This window comes from Notothenia coriiceps, unplaced genomic scaffold (assembly GCF_000735185.1).
Source record: "Notothenia coriiceps isolate Sejong01 unplaced genomic scaffold, NC01 NC01_scaffold00000339, whole genome shotgun sequence".
NCBI lineage: Eukaryota > Metazoa > Chordata > Actinopteri > Perciformes > Nototheniidae > Notothenia > Notothenia coriiceps.
The window spans coordinates 20423846-20449722 of NW_011333040.1; the positions used below are offsets into that span (position 1 = coordinate 20423846).

The window sequence follows — 25877 nt, forward strand, 5'->3', positions numbered from 1 at the left end:
AGTTCTTGTAGCCCCCCGCGACCTTCGTATATAAAACTTCCCCCCGCAACTCCCACAAGAACCCCCCGCCAAAGTCGCCGTATTACAGAAAAACAGTACTTTTGTGCACCGGTGTCGCAGAAAAGGACATGTTTTCGTCGACAGTCGGTAGAAAAACAACGATATCCTTTGGGTGTTGAGACGAACGCTAACCAGTCAGGGACAGGTCGTCACCATAATGCCCATGCCCAAGCATTTAGCTTGCCAGGTCAGGCGAGCCTGTTAGGCAGACAAGGCGGGTTCTCGTGGGTCACACTCGCGAGTCTCGCGTCGCGAGACCCTGACACCTTGTCCCCTGCATGGATGTTTTTCAGTCGGCCCTCGCCTAGCCTTCAGCAACATACTAAAACCCTAGCCGCGCTGACAAATTATTTAGACACGGTGACAACAATTTCAAATACTATCAAAAAGCTATACTTGTTTAAGAGTGATTGTCAAGCTATCGATTCACCAGTCAAATACTTTTATTATGCAAACGATTTACAGACGATCCCGTTGTACCCTTCCTCGACCGATCCCGGTCCGACGAGGTGTGTTCTCCGAGACAAACAAGTTTTAATCGTTGCTTGAAGGCCAGGCGAGGCCCCGTGGGGGGCGGTACCGCCCCCGTTGAGAACCAGTGATCTAAAGTAACAGATCAGCGCACTTTTGAAACAGGGCTGAAACAGAGGGGTTTATCAGAAGCTGTTTGGTATTTGGAGCCAAACACTTCAGAGACATGTTTTTTATATAACTGAGAACTATAATATATTGATGAAAAACAGTATAATAGGGGACCTTTTAAGTCTTTGAACATTTTTCTTCAAGGTTTTAGAGACCTGTATTTTCAGCTGACCTGCAGTTTCCCAATGAACACTTGACACTTGCCCACTGCCTGAAAAGACTTAAAACAAATCTCTGACCTGAACCATTTGTCAGAAGCTATGAAATGTCCCTTTCTGCTCCAGGCTCTGCTGCCAGCTATGAAGGATGTGTCCCTGGTCTTCCACTGCGCCTCCCCAGCTCCTGCCAGTGATGACCGCGGGCTATTTGAGAGGGTCAACATTCAGGGCACACGCATCGTCATCCAGGCCTGCATCGAGGCCGGAGTACAGGTGAGGCAAAGGTGGAGGCAGCCAGGGGAGAAAAGGCTGGGCTTTTATCTTTTTTCATGCCTACGATGAATTTTTCCAAGAATGTAAGATGCCATTGAAGTCGTTTTTGTATTTTCAGAAACTGGTCCTGACGAGCAGTGCTAGTGTGGTGTTTGAAGGGACAGATATTAAGAATGGGAGAGAGGATCTGCCATACGCCAAGAAGCCCATCGACTATTACACAGAGACCAAGATTCAGCAGGAAAAGGTAGGAGAGTGTGTATTTTCACTGTGTGTGCTGTGTGCTCTGCATGTGTGACCATTAAAGAGGGTTTCATCCTTTCTATTCTATTTGGTGATGTTGTCTCAATACACACACCTTTATACACTTTAATTGTATTACCATCATACCACAACTGAATATCATCTTCAGCATTAGTAGGTCCATTTCTTCAGGAATTCCTCCTGGACGTTATCTGATCCATGTCCTTGACAATCCCTCACACTAATATGAGCTGCAACAATTAGCCAATAAAATATAATTACCAAATATTTTTGATTCATCGTGTTTTAAGTGAAAAATGCAGAAAGTAATGTTTTCAACCTCTCAATGTGTAGATTTCCTGCATTTCCCTGATTTATGTCATATAAAACTGTATAATTTTAGATTTGAAAGTTACAAAGTAAAATATGACCTTGGACTTTGAAAAAACGGAGATAGACTTCTGTCCATTTAAATCGATAACAAAAATAATATTGTTGAATATTTTCTACTTTCATGGTGTTTTAGCTTGTCCTTGAGGCTTGTGACAAAGAGAAAGGTCTCCTCACAGTTGCTATCCGGCCTCATGGCATCTTTGGCCCTCGGGACCCTCAGCTGGTTCCTATCCTCGTGGACGCAGCTCGCAGGGGCAAGATGAAGTTCATCATTGGGTAAGTCGTAGTGGTTCAATTATTGCTACCAATCCAACTAATTGAATCTACTAATAGAAAGGAAATAAAAGGCTCTTATTTCATAACTTATTACTGCAAGTAGTTATAAAAGAAAAATGTCCCTTTTAAGATTCATGTGTCAATAGTGCATTTCATAAATAAAAATGGTAGATAGACATTTCTCTCCAAAACCTGAACTCAAATTTAGGGTTTCAATTTGGCTTCCTCCAAATAAGTGTCAAAAATAAACTTACAATACTGACATGAAGTGTAGGTAACTACTAATGCGTCAACCACCCGAAGGCATAACTAGTACAACAAGCACGTGTTTCCCAAGGCTGTGGCTAGTTCTGCAAACATTTTGGTGATACACCTGTTCAATCATTATGTTCTCACAAAAATAGGATTCTGAAAATATATTTTCTCTTATATATACTTTTACATCAACTCTGTAGCGGTTCGAATAAAGTTGCTGAGGTGCCAGTCAGGTCAGGCCTCCCAATTGTTATAGTTAAGGTTGAGTCAAACCCAACAAAGGGTACATGTTACCGACGGGGAAACATACAGCACATACCCCTCTTAACCACTTCAATATTTCTGTATTTTTAACCTAGTAAATTAATACCTTTGAACAAAAAACACTTGACACATCACTTTAAATGCAGACAAATATCACTGTGAAATGTGAAATTAGTGTTATGAAAGTGGCTCAGAAGCTTAGACCGCAGTACCCGTGTGCTGAATGATTAAATGTTTGAACTCCTACATTATTATTTTTTACCATTATTGCTAATTATACTTCTGTATTCATTTTCCTTCTTTGTTTTATGCAGGGATGGGACAAATCTGGTGGATTTCACCTTTGTGGAAAACGTAGTTCATGGCCACATTCTGGCTGCTGAGCGCCTGAGGCCGGACTCTCCTATATGTGGAAAAGTGAGTGAGAATAGAATCCAACACAGAGCCAATTTAATTTAATCTACTAGAGATATTATGTCGGTAGTCCCACAACTCCCTTTTCAGGATAGAAATGTGTATATGCTTTTTATTTTTCATTTATTCTACTATTTCAACAATTTAGACAGTTTATACATCTAAATAAAAAAACTAGTAGAAGCGGGAGGGCAGAAAGCATAGCTTCCTGTTGCAGGATAAAGTAAATAAAAGACAATTCCGTAATTAAATACTCACACCGATAAACAAAATTCTATATATATATATATACACATATACATACATACACATACACGCATTTCCAGGGTGAACATAACATATGCATTATACATATTATACATATACATTACAACAAGTAAAACAAATGTACTAAGATAATTATGATAACAGTCATTATAATTGTTATAGTATTTATAATTATTATTATTATCATTCTTGTTATTATCATTATCCTATCGTCATATCAACTTTTTCTAAAGTCACAATGACCGGATAAACATAAAAAAAAATACTGAAACTGAATGTCAAGCTAAAAACATCTTGTATCCCCTGCTTCCCTTTCAGCCATACCACATCACCAATGACGAGCCCGTTAAATTCTGGGACTTCATGTCTGATGTGTTGGTGGGTTTGGGGTACGCTGCCCCCCGCTACCACCTCCCCTACGCTCTAGTGTACGGCCTGGCCCTGCTCCTCTGGCTGCTGGCTCTCATCCTGCGCCCTCTGGTCTCCTTTAAACCCACCTTCACCCCCATGAGAGTGGCTCTGGCTGGAACCCACCACTACTACAACTGTGAGCGCGCCAAGCAGGACCTGGGCTACAAACCGGTGGTCAGTCTGAAGGACGGGATAGCCCGCACCGTGCAGAGCTACCCTCACCTCAGACAGGGGGCTTGATGGAAGAATGAAGACTGTTGAGACATGTAAGGCTGTACAGTTACACTCGCTGACAACACAGTGATCACGTAACCCTGACTGGACAATTTAGAATAAGAGAAGAAACCTCACTATGTGTGCCTTTAGGAAATCTATGTACTTTTCACCAGCAGATGGTAGCAAACAGTTCTATGTTTGGTCAACACACTGCAGTCTAGCAATGTTTGTAAGCACTGAGTAAACAGTAAAACCCCTGTATATGACAACATCAATCTACTGATCTTTCACTGTGAAGACATTACCATTCATATTTTGGCATAAGCATTGCGATTATCGATGTTAATGTTATGTGAAGACATTTTTATGCCAGAAATGTAACAATAATATAATAAAATAATGATAATAATGCAAGTAAACCCTTTCAAGAGGAATTCACTTTCAAATCTTAATAATTGTCCGACATTGGAATTGGACCGTGAAGAAAATGCACTAAAATATCCAATGTAAATAAAATAATCAGGCTTCTAAAAAATTACACGCAATATATTGCCATTCTGGGTTTCTCAAAAGTAAGGATGTGTAGAAACAAAAGGTGCAACATAACATATTTGTGAGTAACAACAACGTCAACCCTCTCTCGGTTCTTAAACCCAAGATATTCTCACACCTGAGCTGCAGATGATAAATCTAAAATGTTAAATGATCAGGGGCAAAATATACTCATCTTGACAGTTTCAACGTCAAAGCACTTAAGATATTCATTGCTATCAGGATGTTAAGAGCATTCCATGGAATATAACAAAGTGTATCTCGAGCCGGTTTCTCAAACTCACCTACCCCACCTTTAATGTCAAATGTCTTGAGCCGTTAAAAAATGGTTCTCCTGATACTACTTGTCTGAAAATAATTGACAGCCTCCATTTCCTCTTCTTTTAATTAGCAGCATGCAGAGATGCTTTACAGTAACAAGCCTGTAGCTTGTAGCAACACGTTAACCCTCTCTTGTTTCTACAAAGAAACACCAAATGCACAATGCCACATGCTTCAAAGAAGAATGGAGGCTGTATTACATAGCTTCATATTACTAACCACAGTTTAGAGCAGAGGTTCCCAAATTGTTTTTTCTCGTAAAATCCTTGACCTGGTCGTCATTCTATAAGTACCCCCTCACATCTGTTATGATTCGCCTAAATGTTTTCTTATGTTAAACCCTCTGTAATCAGACTAAACCCAACTGCTCCTTAGATAAAAATCCTTTTTACAACTCATCCTTAATAGAAATGCAATTCAAACTTGACATTTACACTTATGTCAGTGAAAAAAATACTCACTTCTAGCAGTTTCAACGTCTGTTGTTAAGACTAGAGCTTTTAATGACACACTTGAGCTTGCTTGTCTTTCATAAGCTTTGATAGTTCTGGGGGCAGGACACCAGACTTATGGAAATAGATTTTAAAATAAATTGCAATCCCTAATCTTTCTACATACCACCTGCAATCCCCTCCAGTACCCCTAGGAGTCCCCGTATAGAGTTTATAAGTCTAAAACAATAAATACCCATATGCACATTTAAAGAGTTATTGGTGACGGCAATTGTTTCTCCTTCCCATACTGGCTCGGTAAAGATTGTTTCCTAATGTTATCCCGAAACCATTCATGGGGGATAGTTCAAAATGCATTTGAAAGTGCTGACATAGAAAAAATTTAATAAATCAATTGGTATCTTAAATTGGTAACTAAATGTGTGCAATATTCTATCTTTGTGTAGCTGGGCTTCAATCATAGCTTAGCATGGTAACACTGCCCCGAAACACTGACACTTTGGAAGTGGAAATAAAAACATCATGCTGCTGAGGTCTCATACTGGCTGAACTTAAGTATTTTTACACAGAACAAACACTCTCTCTTACTCTGGAATTGCATTAGAAATGGATCTCTTCATGGATATTATGGACTGGAGGAATGAGCAATAACTGTTATGTATTGGAATAATAGTTGGTGTCCACATACTTTTGACCATACTCGCTATTTCCATATATAACACTGTACCATTTCTTTAACGATGTATCATCTGTGCTATTAGACACTGTAAATCATCAGGATGGCATGTGTTTCTTCGAGTTACGGGGATTCATAAAATACTATTCAACAACTGTCATTGAATACAATAATGGGTTAGGCAATGAAAATGCATTGTAAGCTAGTTTCAATTCTCCCATTTCCATACTACATCTGTCATTCTGTCATGTTAATGAGAGCATTCTGTCATGTTAATGAGAGCAAAAGCATTTCTGTCATTCCGTGCCTTGGTGTGGTTTCAGAAAGGTTAGGGTTTAAGTTGAGATACTTTGCATTCTTCTTTCATTCCGAGCCAGCAGCACCTTAATGATTCACTGCTGCAGTCAGCGTCACCGGGCAAGGCCGTCAGACTGGTTTCTCGTTCAGTGGAGAGGGATCCAGTTAGATAATAGAATGAAGCGTTTACACTCGGCAGTGTGCTCAGCAGAGTGAAACTTCGCCTCTCAGACTTGCTAATTTCCTCCTCCTCCCGTTCTCTGATATGTTGCGAAATCTTTCACACCCTCCTCTGATTTGAAAAGACTTTGTAAATGTATACACAGTATGCGTGAGATAGCTGTTTGTACTGAAACCTGGTCGACTGATCTCATGTAGTGTTTTCACAGGGTGCATTGTAGTCACATGAAAAGTACTTTTTGTTTCAATTTGTCAAAGAAATTGTTGGAAAATTGCAGGACTTTTCTTACCTTTCACTTAGACAAATATAGACATACATCTTGCTTGTCATAGGCTTTCATCTGCCAACAATATGTAGGCTCATAGATAATGTTAACCTAAGCTCCATTTGCCTTTTACTACACTCTGATTAAGGTGTATATCTTCATGATTGTGGTTTAAAAAAATATATAAGTACAGAAACTAATGACAATACTCACTTTTTGATTTCAAATATACACGTTTAATTCAAAACATTACAAATTAGATTGGCTTTGGCTTGTAGTCTATTTTTTTAAATTATAATTATATATCTTTATTGTTGTGTGGGCCACTGTTTGTTCATTATCTCGGTTCACTTGTGTGCTCGTCATCTCATTTTAATGATGTTTGTGCTCCCTGGATTTTCCTATCCCCTGAGCATGAGTGGAGTGTTCCCACAGAAGATCTAGCCTTGAGTCTTTTCCCTTTCGTCTTCCATGTGCACCTTGTCGCCTTCTTTCCTTTGACGTGTTCCCTCGCAGAAATGATTGTCTGCCACCTGTGCGACAGGTATGTGCTTGCTGTCTCCAATGAAGTAATCGCAGATTTCAGAATATTGAGTTCTTAGCAACCTCTATTGCACACACCCACATGGATACACAAACACACAGGTAGGTCTCCACCCCACAGTTACCTTCCTTGACTGGCTGGTCTTGTTAATGCTCACGCCCGTACCTGTTTGTGAGACACCTGTCAGACAGAGAGAGACTGCTCACACTCGGAGGGACACACTGGTCACACACACTCGACTCGAGCTGAGTGGACGTTTCTCTGCTGGATATAAACTTAAAAAAAGGTAGGTACCCAGGCTTTTAGGTGTTTTATTTGCAACATGATTTAAAGTATATTCTGTTTTAGGAGCTTCAGATCAGCAGATGTAAGAACATAGATATCTAAAAGGAATCAATCATGCTTCATAAACTATTCAGTGTTACCTGGTGATTGACTGTGTTTGCCCTGCCATTTTTCTGGGTGTTTCCATGTCATGATTTCTTGTCTATCCTGCTCCTTCATTTTCTTAAGTGCTTTTGTTCAACATCAATCGTTTATGCCGCGTGGACAGACGTGCTAAAGCTAAATAAATATGCCTACTGAGTCACAAATTATGAAGACATTATGCTCCAGAGATATTGTGATGACGTGCTTTAGAAGGAGTGCATTCACAGCCCCATCAGTTTAACAGGTTGTATTTGCATTTTGAATTTGGCTCTTCAATTTTGCATAAGCTCCTACCCGCACCTATTTTAAGATAATGTACCCTTAGTAGTTTATCTCTTTGTCTTTAGCTTCAATAGGAAGTAGTTTTCCCTCTGAGCCGTTCACGTTTGTCTGTAAATAACTGAGAGGTGAACTCATTTGGATATGATTGAGAAGAATATTTATCCAATCACAAATCATTCAGTGCGAGTTATATTTTAAATCCAAACACAAAGGATCCTAATTTATATTTGTGTGTGAGCCCATTCATATTCAGGCAACATGAGTATTTTCTTTGCAAAGTGGTAGGACAGGATCACCAACATGTCTAAAGGATGAGACTCAGGAATGCTTTACTGAGTTATTGCTCTGGTAGGGAACATCGCGTGGGAACAACTTTTTGAAACTAGGCTGTCATAAACATTTACATTTCCTGCAACTTCTTTTATCATGATCTCTGCCCCAATATATTTTGTAGGTATCCTGTGAAGATAACAGAACAAAGACAAAAAGAGAAACCTCTAGAACAAGCATGTCAAAAGGTGAGTTTGCTGACTGATGTGACCTGAATGCAAGATGATGAGTTTCCTCCAATCAAAACAATGCATCCGAGGGCGTATCTCTGTGCCAGGTGGATGACTCTGTAAATTCTGATCTTCTGACATTTCCTTGAATAATGCAAAATACAAGGTGTTGATTATGTGGTGTGTGATGGCGCGTGAATTAATATCAGGCACACTATCAAGTATACATTAATTAAAATGTCATTATGATGCAGACCACAGTGTGTTTTACATGTTAGATTGTGTGAAGGTAATTGACATAGTCTATTTGTGTCCCCCAAGTGGACAAAGAATCTGTGTTTCAAACCACCAAAGTCCGCACCAAGCTGAAGGGAGATGGCAGCTGGATGCAGCGCCGCAATGAGGCTCAGGCTGAAGATGACAAGGCAAAACCATGGTGAGACACTTGTTGAAGAAGGTTTCTGTCAAATGATCCATTTATCAGTCACTGGAATAGACCAAAACCAAGTTCCTGTTTACCAAATACAGGTTAGCTGAAGTAAGGGCCAGCCGTGAAAACGGAGCACCGGTTGAGACCAGTCCAGTGTCGTCACCAACAACACCCACGCCACCACCCACAAAGCCTGATGCTGAAAGGTAAACACAGGTTTCTAATGTTATCTTCAGAGCACTCCCATACACATGATTGTGCTGATAATGACTCTCTGTTTTGAATTTAGAGCACCATCTTCAGGATACCTGATGAGGTAAGATAAGCACTTGCACATTCAGACAACCTGTTTTAAACTAGGATACCTACATTCAAAGGAGATGTGTCAAATGTATATGAATATCATTTTCTTTTATTAACTCACATTTCTGCTTGTCTTTCAGAGGCATTTTCACTAAACTAGACAAGACTCCTTCATCCTCAACAACAAACGGTGTTAGGTAAGAATTTCTCTCATTTGAACAAGCAAAGTTAATCTTGTGACTACAGTCCCACGATAATATATACATGTGTTTTTTCTAACAGTGGAACAACAACAACACAATTCACCAAAAAACCTTCAGAGAGCTACAAGAAAATGTGAGCGCACATAAATCAGATTCCCAGTTCACCGTTGGCAGCTGAGTGAGAATGTATTTTTATGAGGTGTGTTTCTGTTCCTCAGAGCCCCCTACACCGTGAGGCCCACTCTAGAAAGCCAGGAGGACCAACTTAGCACTGAGGAGCAGGAGAAACGGTAAGACTCTCTTCACGCAAAAAGAACACCATCCAATTTGAACCAGCATGTCCCGGAAGAGAGATTACATTAACATCATAATGACTCATTTCGCAGGACGGAGGCAGCCAGCAGCGTAGTGAGGCAATCTGCAGCCAGGCAACGCTCTTATGTGCTTTCTGCTGCTAAGAAATTTGAGTATGTATGGTTTATGACACTCTCCTACTAATCTTAAAACTCAACCTGTTTCTGGAACTCCTACATTTCAAAGGAAGTTTTAAAAGCTTATACATTGTGCCTTTCACCTGCATTGATTATACATGTTGAGCATTTACGGAGGTTTTTATCGAAACTGTGTGTTGAAAAACCTCAGGTCTTCAGATACGGCGCCTGACATCTCATTGGTCAACAGCAGTCCATCATTTGTGGCTAGAAGGTAAAGGCTTCAAAAGCATGCACGTCCAGATGATTAATAAGGAAATGTAGAAGATGGAAAGAATAGAGTCTGCATACTAGGTAATGCACCCATGAACATAAATTAGATGAATTAACACTTCTGGTAATTTATTCATTAGAGACCATCTTGCTGGGATTACACAAGCCGCAGTGCAAAATCTCCAGGGGCATAAACTTCCCATTCCCCCTTCTCCGACCCCCCTTGCTTGGACCACACCTATTTTTGAATTCCTTTGTTTTGATTTGACTTCACAATTGTTTTATATTAGCAACATGTGTCCACAGACAAGCAGAAGATACAAACCTTGCAAAGTAGTGAAATCTGCTTCTTTGGTTGGACCACATGTCTTTATTGACACACACACACACACACACACACACACACACACACACACACACACACACACACACACACACACACACACACACACACACACACACACACACACACACACACACACACACACACACACACACACACACACACACACACACACACACACACACACAGAGACATTACCAGTGTAGCCGCTGTTATGTTCATGAGAGATGAGAGCACTATCTAGTGTGCGACTCTATTTCTTGTGTCTTTTAATAGGTAAATAAAAAAACAAACCTGTTCGTCTAGTGTGTGAGTCTGTTTGTCTGTTTCTATGTGTGCACACACCCCCCCCCACATGCATTCATGAGTGTGCTCACATGCTCCCAACTCTGCAGGGTACAGCTTACTGATGATGATGAGAGCGCGGTGTCTCCAGCACCTGCCAGCACTCCGGCCCCCTCCCCGGTTGCTCCTGCCACATCTGTTGCCCCAGCGCCTGAGATCAAACCATGGAAATTGTAAGTCTGTGTTTCTATTTCCAGTGCAACAAGTGCTTTTTCTGTTCCTTCAATTGATTCCATTACTTGTGTGGTTTACAGACGCGGCACCAGTGTGAAAACAGCTGTTGATGTTGCTGTTAATGAGCCCGTGGCACCAAAGGTGGAGGATGCCGCCCCAGAGCCTGTGAAGGATGACCCTCCTCTGGTTATAGTTAAAGGCCCATTTGAAGGCATGAAGCCAGGGTGTACCAAGGTGGACACTCCTCTCCCTATTCTCCTCCCACATTTAGTTCAAACTGTCTGTGCAGAGCCAGAACCTGAGAAGACAGATGTTTCTGGAAAAGTAAACATCCCTCTGGTTAAACTCACCCCAGCCTCACCAATCCAAATATCACCTGCTTCAGCCCCCCCTTCCCCGGCTTATACTGTCCCAGTGTCTGCTGCAACAGAGATCAAAGTGAAGACTGAACCAGAACCTGAACCTAGACATCGAACACCACCAGCTCTAAAGCCACGGTAACACTCCAACTTGCCAAAACCAGTGCTGCCACGTAGTGTAAAATATTATCAGTAGTGAGAAGTAAATAAGTATCTTAACTCAGCAGGTATACTTGTACTGTCGTAACTATCACATGCTTATTCAAACTCTGCTACATTTCAAAATTGGGTTCTTTTTTCTCCACTATAGATATTTTCACAGCTTTTACTACTTTTATTTCAAAATATCAACTAAATGTTGACCTAAATATAAATTATTTTCCACGTTATAAATAAAAATGACTCCTTTTGGCCACCTAAAACAGTATGAATAACCATAAATATTTTTTTGTGCATTAAGCTCTTAATATTTTAGCATTTTTTATCCTTAAAATAAAAACAATGTCTCACACTTGCTGTATTTTTCTTATGTAAAGTTCGGAAAAAGGGACATTTTCTTGTAATACAGTATTTCTACTCTAGTCATACTTTGCTATTTTTACTTCAGTGCAGGATCTTCATTCCTGCATAGCTTTAACATCAGTAAGAGCCTCAAACATCATTATGTTTGCCCAGATATTTTCTATAATAGAATGAATGAATATCATAATTCTTAAGCAAAGCCGTCATGTGATTTTCTTTGTGAATGTTTGTTCTCATTCTTTTTCCCGTGTGTGATTGAATGCTAAAGGAATGTCCTGTGTTTGTTTTCCATCTATTCTCACAGCTCCAGTGTTGACAAGCTCACAGCCTTGTACGACACTCTCATTTCTTTCGACACAAGTTCAACCAGGTAATGGATCATAGAAAAAGATGAAATCAGCAGAAACCAATGATAAAAAAATAAATATTGTCATGTTAGTACAGGCAGCCTCAACAACCATCTGATAATAAGAGTTTGTTTTCTCTCCAGCTCTAAGGATGATGAGCGAGTGCTGGCAGAGAAGGAACAAGGCCCAGGGGACAGTCCCACCGCAGAGGACGGGTAAAAAAAACAAAAACTTCCTCATTCATGTCATAGCAGGGTTGGCAAAAAAAAGAATAATGGCTAACTGCCACTGTGTTCACTCAAAGTAAATACAAAACAAATCACGTACCCGTTTTAGGTGCCTAAAACTACCTCACACAAGAGGGTATCTCAAATTAGACCTGTTTAATGTGGTGCTTAATAAATCTAATTAGGGATTGTGTGCAAGCGTGTCTCTCATATTAGTTTTCTCTTCTTGTCTGCAGTGATGATAAGGAGCCAGCTCCAGAGCTCAGCAACTGTATACACATGACAGACGATCTCCTGGTTCTCACTAATGGGTTTGTTAAAAAATTGGATTCTTAATGTTGTGCACTTCCTTGCATTAGAAATTCTCTGAATATTTCCCACAAGGTGGCACTGTTGGACTTTTAATAATCTCCTCCCCCTCCTTCTCCTCTACCTTAACTGGCCTCTTCTTGCTCTGAAATCTCCTCTGAATCATAAATCCCCCTTTGTTCATCACCTTCTCCACTTCCTCTTCCTCTCATCCTTCCTCCTCCACAGTCCAGAGGAGTCAGCAGAGCCGGTTCCCCCCAGCCCAGGACGCTGGAGTCAGGATCTGCTGAGCGGACTAGACAGGTGTGGAAAGAGAGCTCCTTTTCCTGCCAAGCCCCAAATAAACAAGTTATACAACAAAAATATCCTTTCATTAGCAGAAAACCAACAGCTCTCTTGTTTGTAGCAGCAAGTGGCATTACCTTAACTTACCTAGTACATAGAGTACAGTTTCCAGGGGGCTTGTGCGCTCAAGTAACAGTAGCATACTCTGTAAAACAAAAAAATGTTACTGAAGTAAAGTACAAAAGTATTTTCATCAAAATAAACTTAATGTGACAAAAGTAAAAATATTCATTATGCAATATTGGCAGTTTTAGAATCACATATATTAAATTATTGGATTACAATTATTCATGCATTAATGGGTTCATTACTTTATGTTGGTAACATTGGGGTTTGTTTTAATTACTTTATATGCTAAGTTCTGGGTAGCTTAATCTATAATGATGTATCATACATTATTAGCTGATTTACATTTGGTAATGCAAATCAGCTTGTCATTAGCTGTCAAAAATCTCAAAGAGCAAAAAGCACAACGTTTGGGTGCAAAATGAGATGGAGCAAAAGAAGTATAAAGAAGCATAAGGGGACTGTACGTCAAATATGTACTTTATCACAGTACTTGATTAAATGTACTTTCCACCTCTGTCTGTATCTGACTTTTGCGTTTCATTTCTTCAGTGAGTCGAACCCAGAGAAGACCAGTGGCTCCCTTGATCTGCTGGCTGATGATGTCATTCCAATCAACACAGTCGAACGCAGGTGAGAAAGAGACAGACTTGTGATGGCCTCTGCTCTGCATCCCTCCCTCATTGCAAACCATTCATTCTTATCACTGCAGATGAAGGGGCCAAGCATCCCAGCTCCATGAGGTGTAACTTTTTTTAATAAACCCCACCGGCCTGAAGTTTGATTCATAAATCATGGCTCCTCCACATCCAGCGTTCTATATTAACCCCCTGCTCTGTAAGATAGAAAACAAAGTAGCAGATTCCTGAAGCGACTGAGGAATACTTTGAAAGAGAAAGACACGTCTTATCTGTGTTGTGCGACTGGAAATAGAAGAGAATGTTCTGTACTGATTAGTATTGCGGCTTTGTTTTTGTCTCCGCCAGCCTAAGCATGCAGCGAGAGGAGGAGAAACAGACAGACGAGACACCAAAAGTAACACAAAGGTAGAGGGAGATGACAGTCTGCTCTTAAACAATTATCTATCTTTTCAGAGCTGCTCCTGCTATGAGATGCATTATTTCCTGATATGTCTCGTAATGATTAAACTAACTCTGCCTGCATCTATGTTGTGTCTCTGCCCAGCAGCACCACAGAGACTGTCACTGTAACCACCAAAACTGTGATCATCTCCGACAAAAGGTAAGAAGACGCACAAAGAAAAAGCACGTCTGTTCTCTGCTATATTCAGATGCTTTTCATGCTTGTTAAATAGTTCAGTGGGTTTCAGGCTTTTCTAATGGACTGGCAATGTAAATAGTGTATGCGAAGAACCAAACTTACCTTTGCTTGCCCTCCTTTCCCTTCCCATCATGCCATTCATCCGTACCATCCTCCTTACTCTGTCTCGCCTCCATGCAGCCAAGAGGACAGTGCTAATCCATGGAGCTCACATTCTACCACCACAGTCACCGAATCAAGGTAGTGTATTGATTGAATGCAACAATATGTGTTTAAACATTTCTATTCCTTTGACAATTAAAACAAATGTTGATTTAAAGAGTGCATTTATTTGTAGAATCGATTCTTTCCCTGGTTAATAAGGCACATGAGTTGATACAAATAATTGATTCTTCTAAAAGCAGATTCATAATCTTTTTAGTTTGAGGTTATTTACAGAGAATATAATCAGGGTTAATATTAGGTGAAAAAACCCTGACATACTCTGATTACGCCATTCAACTACAGAATCTTTGTTACATTTGTCAAAGACATCCCGATTCTGACTTTGATTGAGTTTGGCCCTGGGCTCCTCTGTGTTTCTGTTTACCATTCAAACTGCATTAAATCTTTCCATTATGAGTCAATGTGATCAGAATTCCTCCGACACAAGATGGGCCATGCTTACAATTGAGAGTGAAATCAGTGTGAAATTGTTTTTCAGCTCGGCTGATCCGTTTGATCCATATCCGATAGGGACCACATTCTCTAACAGGTAATCATATTGGTTTGGAGCTGTGACTGTTTTCCAGCCAGCCTGATAGCATCTCGACATGCATAATGCAGCAGATTCTGATTATGAGCCACTTTTCTCTATTGCAGCTCATCTGACCTGCTCCAGCCTCTCTCTGATTTTTCCATCAACAGGTACTGGAATGATAATGCAAATATATTGAAACCGCTGTTTATAGCACTGAAACTATCACGTTACCACATATTATCATTGCAACTACAACGGCTTCACTTTATCGGTTATTGCAAAAATGATTCATCATCAGAAGCTAGCGTATCAGATAGTGACTCCAGATTATTCATACACTGATGTCGTATTATTTCTCATTTTCTTCCTTCAGTGTGTCTTTCACCTCAATGGAAAACAAAGATCCAAGTCCAGAGACTAGGTAAGTTAAACTAATCCAGAATGTTCTCTATGATCAAGCTCACTCTTAGGTCAAGTGGGGATACACCTAATAGTTATGTTCATTATCAACTTGTTTATACAATTATGATTCATCAAGTCAGAAAGTAGTATTCAACTTATGTATTCAAATTACTATTATTTAAAAAGACAGAATAATTGTTTGGTATTTTTGTTTGATAAATGAACACACTTACCTACCCATGATGCCAATCTTCCTTACCACCACCCTTCTTACAATTCATTGTTGCCTCCATGCAGCCAAGAGGAAAACGCAGATCCATGGAGCTCATCGACCACAGTCACCAATTCAAGGTAGTTTATTTACCACCATGTGCTTTAAGATGTCTGTGTTAAAGTGCATGCACTATGTTAAAAAATAATATCGGACACATACGTACTGAGGCTGCACCTTATTGATACACTATTGTTTGTATTCCTTCAGTGTGCTTCACAGTCCAATAGAGAACAATGATCAAAGTCCAAAAACCAAGTAAGTTGCACTCATCCAAAACAAACCAAGTGACTTTTTTCAAATAACTTATTTTTGTTACAATCATGTGCACCCGTAGTTTCTTATTGAAAGATTTTTTGGTATGTAACCCTTCATTAGAGAGCTGACAGTATAGCAGCTATACTCAAATAAAGAAAACTGTATTTCAGTGGGAATTTATTTCTGTGTTTACTTTGCACTTTAATTTAAATATGTTGCCAGTGTGCATTAAAAAAACATAAGACAGACAAATACAGGTTGTTTATTCACATTTAAATAAAAGTACCAGTATGAATTATTATTATATATTTGATTTATGGCCCCTGGCATTCTGTCATTTTGCAACATGGGGGGAAGGGGGCTCCCCAGCTGGGCTCCGGGGACATTGCGGTTCATAGTCAGTGCTTTAATCCCCCAGGGCACCCCATTTTTCTGAAATTCAGATTTATTTTTATCCTAATGTTTTCTGTGTCACTCTGTATTATATAATTGTGTGATTTAAAAAATATATACATTAATACAAAACAATTCTGGGCTCCCTTCATGAAATGTTAATGTTTTCTTTTAATGTTTTCTCCCCCTTTTTGTGTGTGCGTGTGTTTGACAGTAATGCGTTGGAATCCCTTGCAGAAAACGTCATCCCTATCAGCACTGACAGCACAAGGTATTAAACAGAGTTTAGTGCATAATTGTGTTATGAATGTATGAGTGAGACATTCAGGGGAAAGAAAGGCTGTGGACATGCAGAAATTATTCTCTCGAAGAGCACACATTACCGTATAATATGCTTCACCTGTCAAAACGTCTACATCGATTCTCTCTCTCTGCAGTCTGAGCTCTCATCGGTCATGGGCACGCACATGGGAAACCAACACACCTCAGCAGGCTAACACGGAAGAGAGGTGATGACACACTTTGATTTACTCTTACACTTCCACACAATGGGGTCCACTATGTTTCATTCATCTACATGCTCCCATCCATGTCCATTACGCGCTAAAAGCCTTTCAATGTATGTCCCCTCTCAGCCAAGAAGCTGTGCCAGGAGGCCAAACCGTAGATCAAGAGACGCTGGTCAAGTTTGAGAGAAAGTAAGTCATCCTTTTTATTAAAAGCCCCGTGTCTGCTCCTTTTATCCCCGTAACCTCTTTCCCTTTCACAACGGTGAAGTAAGTAGGCTCTTGCAGCATCTACGCATTGAGCCGGAAAACATTGTGCACTGGTGCTGATGAAAATAGGTCAGATATATATTTGTTTCATCCCGCCTCACAACTGCTGTAAACAGATCCCTCCTAGCCTTTTGTGTTGCTGTTGTTTTTTAACAATATAAAGAGTGTGAATGTGTCATCTTCTCATGCTACAATGCCTTTGTTTGTGCTCCAGGTCCAAAGAGAATGACTCCCCTTGGGACAGGTGGACCTCACCCACTATCTATACTACCACTACAGAAAGGGATGATGATGAAGAGGAGGAGGAGGAGGAGGAGGAGGAGGAGGGGGATGAGAGGTATAGGTTGGCTGGGCTCATTAAATGCATATTAAAGCACTTTACTTTCACAATTTCCGCAGGATGTCATTATAGCATCTTAAAATGCAGGGCCTGTCAACCATTTAATTGAAAGCAAGCTAAACAGAAGTAGAAACTTCCACAGCGGCTTAGTCTGAGAATAATCAACTCCTTCTCGACCTGTTATTTGACTTTATCACCGTCATTTTTTCTGCTGTTCTGCCAGACTTTTTTTTATAATGCAGGAAATGTCCTCTTGTTTTGCAGCCATACACAGACAGAGACGGTCACAACCACCATCACCACTATCAGGTTTGAAACGTTACCTCTTATGATAAAAAAACTATGGAGAAAAGCTTAATGTAGGTGATGATCACAGTTACAATGCATGGGGAGGAGGGCTCAGAATGAGGCAGTGCTGCAGCACAATAGAAAAGAAACCACACCTTGTCAATAAATCCACAGCCATCTGGAGCAGTGAGTCCGAAAGATCAGCCTCATTCACTTCAAAAGAAACATAATTCTTCACTGGATAGAGTCCATCTTATTGACTGCTACAGCCTACACTCAAAGTCTAATATAGTTTTCTTTACTTTCCAGGGAGACACACAGCGAACAGGAGACCGTTATGGATCGGTAAGTTTATGATCTTAATGTCAGACGCAGCATAATGCAAAAGTACTTTCTACAGAATGTTATTTTCTACTATTTGGTCTGTTGGTTTTCTCACATTTGCTAAGAAACTCTACTTCATCTGGAGCTTTCCGGCTTAAGCACTGGTGTGTTACTGCACCGAAATATTCTTATAGAATAAGTGTGGCATTTAAGGAAACGTTTTTAAAATCAAATCATCTTCTGTTACATCATCTAGTTTCAAATACCAGATCGGCTTCTTTCTCTGTGTTTGTGAAACAGATGTCTTTGTTAGAGGGTGAGAGATTTAGGCCAAACCCCGTGGGAACGCAGCTGTATGCTATCTTAATATTGCAGTACAGATCTAAAGTTACCTGCAACTCCCGCTGGTTAGACAGAATTCTGATTAAACTCATGACTATTACTGAAGTTAAATGACAAGATCTGCTCTCCCATTGTCTTTCAATTTGCCCTCATTTCCCTCCCTCTAATTATCAGTCTCCAGATGTCAGATTAATGATGTGTATTAGAGATGTCCTTTTGTCAAATCACAGCCCGTTTAACAGCCTGCCATTAACAAGCGATGGCAGGAAATGATTACCTCCTGAGTTACATTTGACAGATGTATAGTCCTCCTGTATGAGCCATCACACTGCCATCGCGAGTGAGTAAAAGATGAGGCTAATGCTGCTGCACTCTGTCTCCAGTTGTGAAACCTATTCCAAGACCGTAATGGAAGAAGACCTTCGCGTCCAAACACCGGAACCCGAGGCCAAAAAGTGAGTGTTTTTTACAAACTAGACATCTAAATTAAAGTGACAGCTAATATTTTAACTATGCATATTAACTCACCCTGTTCTTTATCTGCCTCTTCCCCAGGGGCATTGTGTACGTGAAGGAGTATGTCAACGCAACAGAGATGTCCATGCATAATGCCAGAGACAACACCGACACGTAGGACCAATACTTCATTTAAACAACCAAATTGTTACATCATTTAGCATGCAATAATATGGAGATGTTTGTTACGATTATCCTAGCCTAAATAATTAATGATATTGTGATGATATTTGTATTTTATGATGTGACATCCTATATTGTAATGCTGTTCTGATGATTTACTCATAGCTTTTTTTCTCCATAGTGGGTCAGATTATTACACATCAAGTTCCACCAGTTACTCTTACAGCAGCCCCCCCAGGTAATAACACTAATAAACATTTAAATAATACAAACTTAACGACCCACATTTACATTGAGACTGTTATTAAATTTGGTGATTATATTCAACTGAAACTGCATTTCTATTTTCAATTGACCTACTTTCCATATCTGCATTGCAACTGCCAATTTGTATACTTTCAATAATTGTATTGTTATTTCTTCTTTGAATTTAACTCAAGCTATTTCATCAGTAACAACTGCCAATTCTCAGCAGCGAGCACTCATAGGGGTTTTCTTTTTGTAGTTGCTCTTGTTTCTTTAGTTGGTAAGATCAGATTGTTTTGACATCAAGTTCTGTCAGTTTCTCTAAAGAAGCCCTTCCACTGACCCCTGGTAAAAACACAATTAACCTAAACCTGTTTTAAACCAGCTATAAGCCTAAGCCCTTCTCCCTCTGCCTTGTTATTTCCAGTTCTGAAGAAACTAGATATCTGTAAGCAGTAGGGCAGAAATTCCACCAAGCCTGCTCATTAGGAGGCTAAGCGGGGACATCAAAGGATTATTTACACTTATTAAGTTCCCTTGCAGGGTCACAGGTTATTTAACCAGCCAGAGCTGCAGCTGCTTGATTCAGTGGCCAAACTAACTAGTCTTAATTGCTGTGTCTCCCAAGTGGCTCGCTGTCATCTGCCTGCACCTTCTGTGGAGAAGTGGTGGGAAGTGATGGCAAGATCACCATCGATCACCTCAACATCAACTGCCACCCCCACTGCTTCAAGGTAGTTCATCTGTCTGCTCAGACACATTTTCAGTATTTATTGAATAAAATAAAAAGTTCTTCAAGGGAAGGACTTTAAGGAAGGTAGACTTTGTTCCCATTCAAAATATATTTGGTTAATTGTGTTAATTTGTTGAATGGCAAGATTATCTGTAGGAAATGGTAAATATGCCATTTATAGCTTGGCTCAGCGTAAATACTGGAATCTCTAATGGTTAAAAAAACAAAACAATCTCAGCTACAGTCTGACACAAAAACCCAGTAAAACAGCAATTTGTCGCTTTTAGACTGTTTTTGTACAGATTAGACAAATCAGATCCAACGTGTGTTTTAGAGATGCTAGTAGGCAGATATCATTTTTAAAACTTTGAACAAAACTATTTCCAGATGCAGTAATTTCCCATTCTCCAGTCTTTATGCTCAGCTATGCGAATCCGCTGCTAGCTGTAGCTTCGTATATGTGGCAGACATATCGGTCACAAGGATAACACCACTGCTCTTCACAGTATTTTCTCGTTATTGCATTTTCTTATAACATTCTCCTTATTTTTCAGTGCGGTGTGTGCAATAAGTATATGGGAGACCTTCTCGACAGCATGTTCCTGCATGGAGGGAAAGTCCACTGCGAGGCCTGCTACAGCAAAGCTTTGGACTGATTATAGAAGCTCTTCAGCAGCCTCTTATCCCCGTCCCTTCATGTCCATTTGCATATAAAGTGAGAACTGGTCTTTCACAAAGTTTTCACTGTGTTCGGTTTGAACTCAGAAAGGATGTGGTTCAGGATGATCAAAAAGACAGTTATAGCGAACTTAACTTTATGACTACTGAATGTTTTTTCTTACACTAGGTACAATTTCTAATTTCTCAAAGAAATTCATTCAAGCTTGTGTTTTCTTTTGTTCTGGTGGTGAAAGCTGTATCTGCCTCAGTAAACTATGAAGGATATGTCTGTACAACATGGTGTGCTCCATATAACTGTGAACAGACTAATACTGGCAAGTGGGGAACAATATTATTATTTTGCAACAGTAGAAAATGACTTTATTACAAAAATGTTTACTCCTTTTGCTCTTCTTAATACAAAATAGTGTATTCACATGTATGATGCTTTGTTAAAAAAATAAAATGATTTGTATTATCTTGGTATATATATGTGTTGCGAGAACGGCTGTGCTCCAAATTGCATACCAGAGCACTGCATACTCCCTGCTAATTACTAACTACTCCGTTTGCCATTACCAGCAGACTGTTCACAATGACAGAGGATGAAGCCTTTTGTATCACATTACCAGGTTAGGCTTCCATGAAATGAAAATCGTTTACCACAATTCTAATTCCACATTCGCTGTTCCAGTCAATTCAATATGTTCCAGTATTGTTTTTAGGAGAATAAACAAAACACTGAGTATCTTAGTGTTTGTTTTTGTCAGTACATTATAAACATAAGCTCCTCATTTTTCGAAAGCAATACTTTTCAAAGCAGTTAAATCTTGTATAGCTCATGTTGCATTCTCTATAATGTGTGCTTAGTGCATGCAAAATGCACATACTATGCAATTGGAGCACAATTTTACCTTAACGTCATACTTGGTATGAATGGTATGCAACTTCAAACACAGCCAGAATGCAGGCAGATGGACTGTCATGGATTCACAAGCAGTAACATGTTTAGAAAATGCATGATTAGAAAAGTATTGCACACAAACATTATCTTAGCATTATGTAACAGAAAACATGTACTACAATATATTATAGAGTACACAGAAATGCATTAGCTGATCCTGACCCAGTGGGGATTTTCCATATGGGAGTTAACCTTTACATGTGCCTTTCTTCACTCCTTAGTGAATATTTTTACTTGCATAGTCATTTAAAATAGTTTTGTACATTAATGTAACTTTAGCTCATAACCATCAGCTACCTGCTGAGGAAATACAAAGAAGCTAATGCACTTCATTGGCTACAGCCTTAATGTTCTCCACACAGTTAAGCAGAGCACCGTCCCCTGGCTCTGCCGCAGCCCAATGAAAATCTGCCTCCAGTTAATGTTAACAATGCAAGGCAGAGTACAGGCAATGATGGCACCTCAGTTCTAGCAATCAAACAACTTAAAAATATTGGCAAACAGAACTCTAAAATATTATTTTCCCATTACTGAACTAGGGACAAACTAAGGACAAACGACTCATGTCAGCTGAACACGATATCCAAATCTGTTACAGTAGCACCAAATGTCTAATAAGGATAAAGTGGTTTTGGCTCAGGTGAAAAAACATTAGTCATTTCTGGTTTATTCCCTTGTTTAAACAAAGGGGAGGCATAATATAGGACACCTCTGCAATTCTGGACGTGCTCCATCCTCTGTAAGGCCTGTGTCAGTGTTTTCCTCTGGCTCTGCTCACAGCCATGTTTTGGATGTGCTTCCACAGCAGCGAAGGGTCGGACTCGTTATGTCTTATCAGAGACTCCAGCCCCTCTGCTTGGTCCAGGCTCTGCCAGTAATCCTGAGGCCATATTTGCAACCATCTGCAGACAGATACAAAAGCAGATTAGGCTCATCAAAGAGGTTATTTTAATTAGACCGTTAAATTGGACTGATGTCTCTACCTTCGGGACATTGTTATACACATTAAAGTAGAGAAGGTAGAAGGATTTCACACCTGGCACAGAGAATAATGTAACACTAACTCACCCATCATCTTCAGGTAAGTCTGTGACATGTCCGTACCCCGGGCCGGGCAGGGGGCACCCCATGTGAGAGTTGTTTGCCATTTTAGGCTTCGGAGGTTGGTTCTTGTTGGGGGCTTTCCTATATGTGCGTTCTGCCGCCAGTCGTGCATTCTCCTGGTCACACACGTAACATTCAAATCCATTCAGGTAGTTGGGTTTACTCATGTCATTAACCCCCCACTCGCGAGTCTCCAGCGCCTCTAACAAACGAGTGTTAGTAATGCGGCTGGGCTTCTTGAATTCTAAATATCTTGCATATTCATCATCGTTCTCGTCAAGACGTTTGAGGAACTCAGCGAGACTTTTGGGAGAGGGGAAGTGATCTATGATGATGGCAGAGTGGTCGTTGGGCATCCAGTCGGCCACAGAGGAGGAGCCCCGGTAGACGGGCACGCAGCCCTGGTGCAGGGGCCGCCACAGCTTCTCCGTCATGTAGTCCGGACACAGGCCGTTCTCCAGCGCCAGGTGGAACTTGTAGCGGGCAACAAAATTCATAAAGCTGGATTCTTCCCCGGTCGCTGTGGCTGTGTCCTCGAGATTTTCAGGTAGAGGTTTGTTGTTCAGACATTTCCCGTAAGAGTCCACCTGCAGAGAGGTTAAATAATGAGTCAAAGGAGAGAGATGGGGCATTCAGGAAACGTTAGATTATAAATGAGACGTAGTCACACTTTTAATGGTCTAAGTTTTTCATGAAAGCCTGATTAGACGTTTCTAATTAAACTCCAACATTTTATCCCCTGATGGGATATCTCAAAACTTGCACTGAGGGCTATATTTACAAAGCCTTTACAAAAGCGTTTCTACAGTTTACTGCTTTAGCATTAATTATATTTGACCTCTTGACCTTTTCCGCACAAGTAAGTTCAAGTGGAAGCAAGAAAGATGCCAAGCTGCAGATTATTTTATTGCATGGGATCCAAGTGATATTTATTGTAAAGAATGAATATTAGGGTGGAAATTGGAGGAAATGACTGGAAATGGTGTTTACCCTCAACCAGAAATGTGTCCTGACATTGTTGTTGTTGTTATCTTTGACAGCAAAATGTCAGGGGATTAGTAAATATAACATCAACAAATTACATTTTACTACCATTCTGTTTTTTTTTTTATCTTAAAAAAGGACAAAAAACAAACTAAACTGTGTTATATCATGCTATAGTATGCAAACATATTATACTGTCATCTTACCACATCATATAGAATATATTATGTTGCTATATCATTACAGACACCAAAGGTCAAATACATATCTAGTATATATTTTATTGTTATGTTATGTTGTTACATTTACTAGACCTGCTGCTACTGATCAAAACATGTCACTTTAACCTCGTAAATGACTTTGAACCTTAGTCTTTTGTACTCCTTTACAAGTTGTATTAAGCTATTTTTGTTGTTATTTTATTTTACTGAACCTCTCTTGTGCTGCTTCAACACCTGATTTTCCCCTGAGGGTATCAACAAAGGCTTATCTTATCTTTGTGAAAATCATCTCTGTATCTGTGCTGTACCTGGATATACTTCATGAGCTCCTGGACATATCTGTTTCTGTCCGAGGGTACGTCGCAGTGGGACTGCATGTAGAGCACAGGAGCCAGCCCCCCCCTCCTCAGACGGTTCTTCTCCCCCAGGGGCACGGCCACAGGCTGCAGCAGGTAATCCAGAGAGGGCAGCCACTGCAGGGTCAGAGGATAATCCGACTCCCTGCGAAACGTGGCAGTGTAGTTGAACAGCCTGATTCCCGGTCCATGGGAGAGGAAGTAGTTATTCATGGGGGACTCTTCGTGGAACAGTGCCCAGGTCTGGTGGCGGAGACGAGGGAGTGGCGCCTCATATGCCCGGAAGTCTGTCCCATAAAAGATGATGGATGCAGTCCGCTTGTACATCTGGACCTTTCAAGATCAAACTCAAGATTACTGGCAGAGCAACTTCAGATGGTAAATTTTATTAATGTGAGCATGCATCATCTGTATGTCTAAGCCAGGAGTTTCCGTCAAATGCTCATTAATGAGGTTAAATATCTCTGGTACCTTGCGGTTGCTTGTGACCAGGCAGGAGGATGTGGCACAGTCGATGCGTTCAGAGTCACCAGGGAAATGTGGGAACAGTCCTCCACTCCACCAGAGGAGAATGGGCAGCTCCTTGTTGATGCGGCGGTCTCTGTTGCCAGGTCCTCTGTATGAAGAAATAGAGGAGAACTCCATCTCTGACAGAGCACTCTGGGGTTGAAAGGCTGCTCGGTCCACTGCATCCAAAGCCTCCAGGGGGAGTTGATCATCTGGAAAGGATGCAAAGGAGACCCAGACCCAACACAGGACACCAAACAGCCCCAGACAAGCACAGGGCACCATCCTGCCCCTACCCGTCATCTAAAAAAAAAGTCGAGAAGAACAGAAAATACATTTTAGAGACTTTTGCATTAGTCGGAAGTAGGTCACCATTAAAACTCAATGAACTTTCTTATTCAAACAAGTCGTGTTTTCTAAATCTTGCAAATAAAAATATGTTGGTTCTTATAGCCCAGATTAAAGTTAAAGGGATGCAAACTTTGTTGAACAAACATAAGCAGTTTACTTCAACATTTCCATCATACGTGTCAATGTTTCCCGAGCATGCACCAATATCCCAACATTTCCAGTTTCCTACCTTTAACACTGCAAAGAACGCATCAAGGTGCGTTTTAGTTGATTCTTCAAACGCAACACATACAGCTACTCTTTGAATACATTTGTTATAAAAAGCGGTGATTACAAAGTGCAGTCTGCTAACAACACACAGCCAACGGTACAGATGGAATAATAAAAACAGCCTCAGTCTTCTTCTACGCTGCTTCTTTTCTTCTTCTGTGGTTCGTAAACCACTCACGTCTGCACTCCGCCTCCTACAGCTCCGGAGAGTATGATGACAATGTTCAGGACTAATTCAAAGTTACATTTATTTGGTCGCAAAATATTGCAAAAACACCAGAACACAATGAGGAACCTTTAAGGTGTTTACATAAAATAAAAGTAACGTAAAGACATGATAGGCCACTTAATACAGAAACAAAAAATAAATTAGTCTCGTG

The 25877-nt window shown here is 40.3% G+C and overlaps 3 protein-coding genes across 4 annotated transcripts in view; 2 read left to right on the forward strand and 1 right to left on the reverse strand.

The window, feature by feature from the left end:
• nsdhl (NAD(P) dependent 3-beta-hydroxysteroid dehydrogenase NSDHL) overlaps positions 1-4310 on the forward strand; it is a 6752-nt gene extending 2442 nt beyond the window's left edge. The window contains exons 3-7 of the mRNA XM_010774640.1: positions 987-1133; positions 1252-1380; positions 1903-2045; positions 2879-2981; positions 3564-4310. Coding sequence (XP_010772942.1) covers positions 987-1133; positions 1252-1380; positions 1903-2045; positions 2879-2981; positions 3564-3896 — 855 coding nt within the window. The 3' untranslated portion in view covers positions 3897-4310. The remainder of the gene's footprint in view (positions 1-986; positions 1134-1251; positions 1381-1902; positions 2046-2878; positions 2982-3563) is intronic.
• Positions 4311-7308: 2998 nt separating this feature from the next.
• On the forward strand, positions 7309-21218 carry znf185 (zinc finger protein 185 with LIM domain). Of its 2 annotated transcripts, XM_010774650.1 has the most exons (36): positions 7309-7446; positions 8326-8389; positions 8693-8807; positions 8900-9007; positions 9091-9117; positions 9245-9301; positions 9387-9440; positions 9526-9597; positions 9694-9774; positions 9950-10012; positions 10750-10872; positions 10954-11370; positions 12059-12124; positions 12245-12316; positions 12565-12639; positions 12866-12940; positions 13601-13681; positions 14035-14094; positions 14234-14290; positions 14510-14569; positions 15033-15083; positions 15191-15235; positions 15442-15489; positions 15768-15821; positions 15952-15999; positions 16607-16663; positions 16830-16901; positions 17028-17090; positions 17383-17505; positions 17773-17817; positions 18106-18141; positions 18846-18917; positions 19018-19092; positions 19283-19339; positions 19976-20081; positions 20635-21218. In XM_010774650.1, exons 2-36 carry the CDS (start codon positions 8380-8382, stop codon positions 20734-20736), a joined length of 2727 nt encoding a protein of 908 aa, XP_010772952.1. In that variant the 5' UTR covers positions 7309-7446; positions 8326-8379; the 3' UTR covers positions 20737-21218. The 2 variants fall into 2 exon arrangements, with proteins under 2 accessions (XP_010772952.1, XP_010772960.1); XM_010774658.1 differs by lacking the exon at positions 9950-10012.
• Positions 21219-21847: 629 nt separating this feature from the next.
• fut11 (fucosyltransferase 11 (alpha (1,3) fucosyltransferase)) lies at positions 21848-25641 on the reverse strand. The gene is made up of 5 exons (XM_010774667.1): positions 25457-25641; positions 24841-25179; positions 24322-24702; positions 22773-23395; positions 21848-22606 (listed from the first exon to the last, which is right to left on the reverse strand). The coding sequence occupies exons 2-5, from the start codon at positions 25177-25179 to the stop codon at positions 22456-22458; spliced, it is 1494 nt and encodes a 497-aa protein (XP_010772969.1). The 5' UTR covers positions 25457-25641; the 3' UTR covers positions 21848-22455.
• Between the last annotated feature and the right edge of the window lie 236 nt (positions 25642-25877).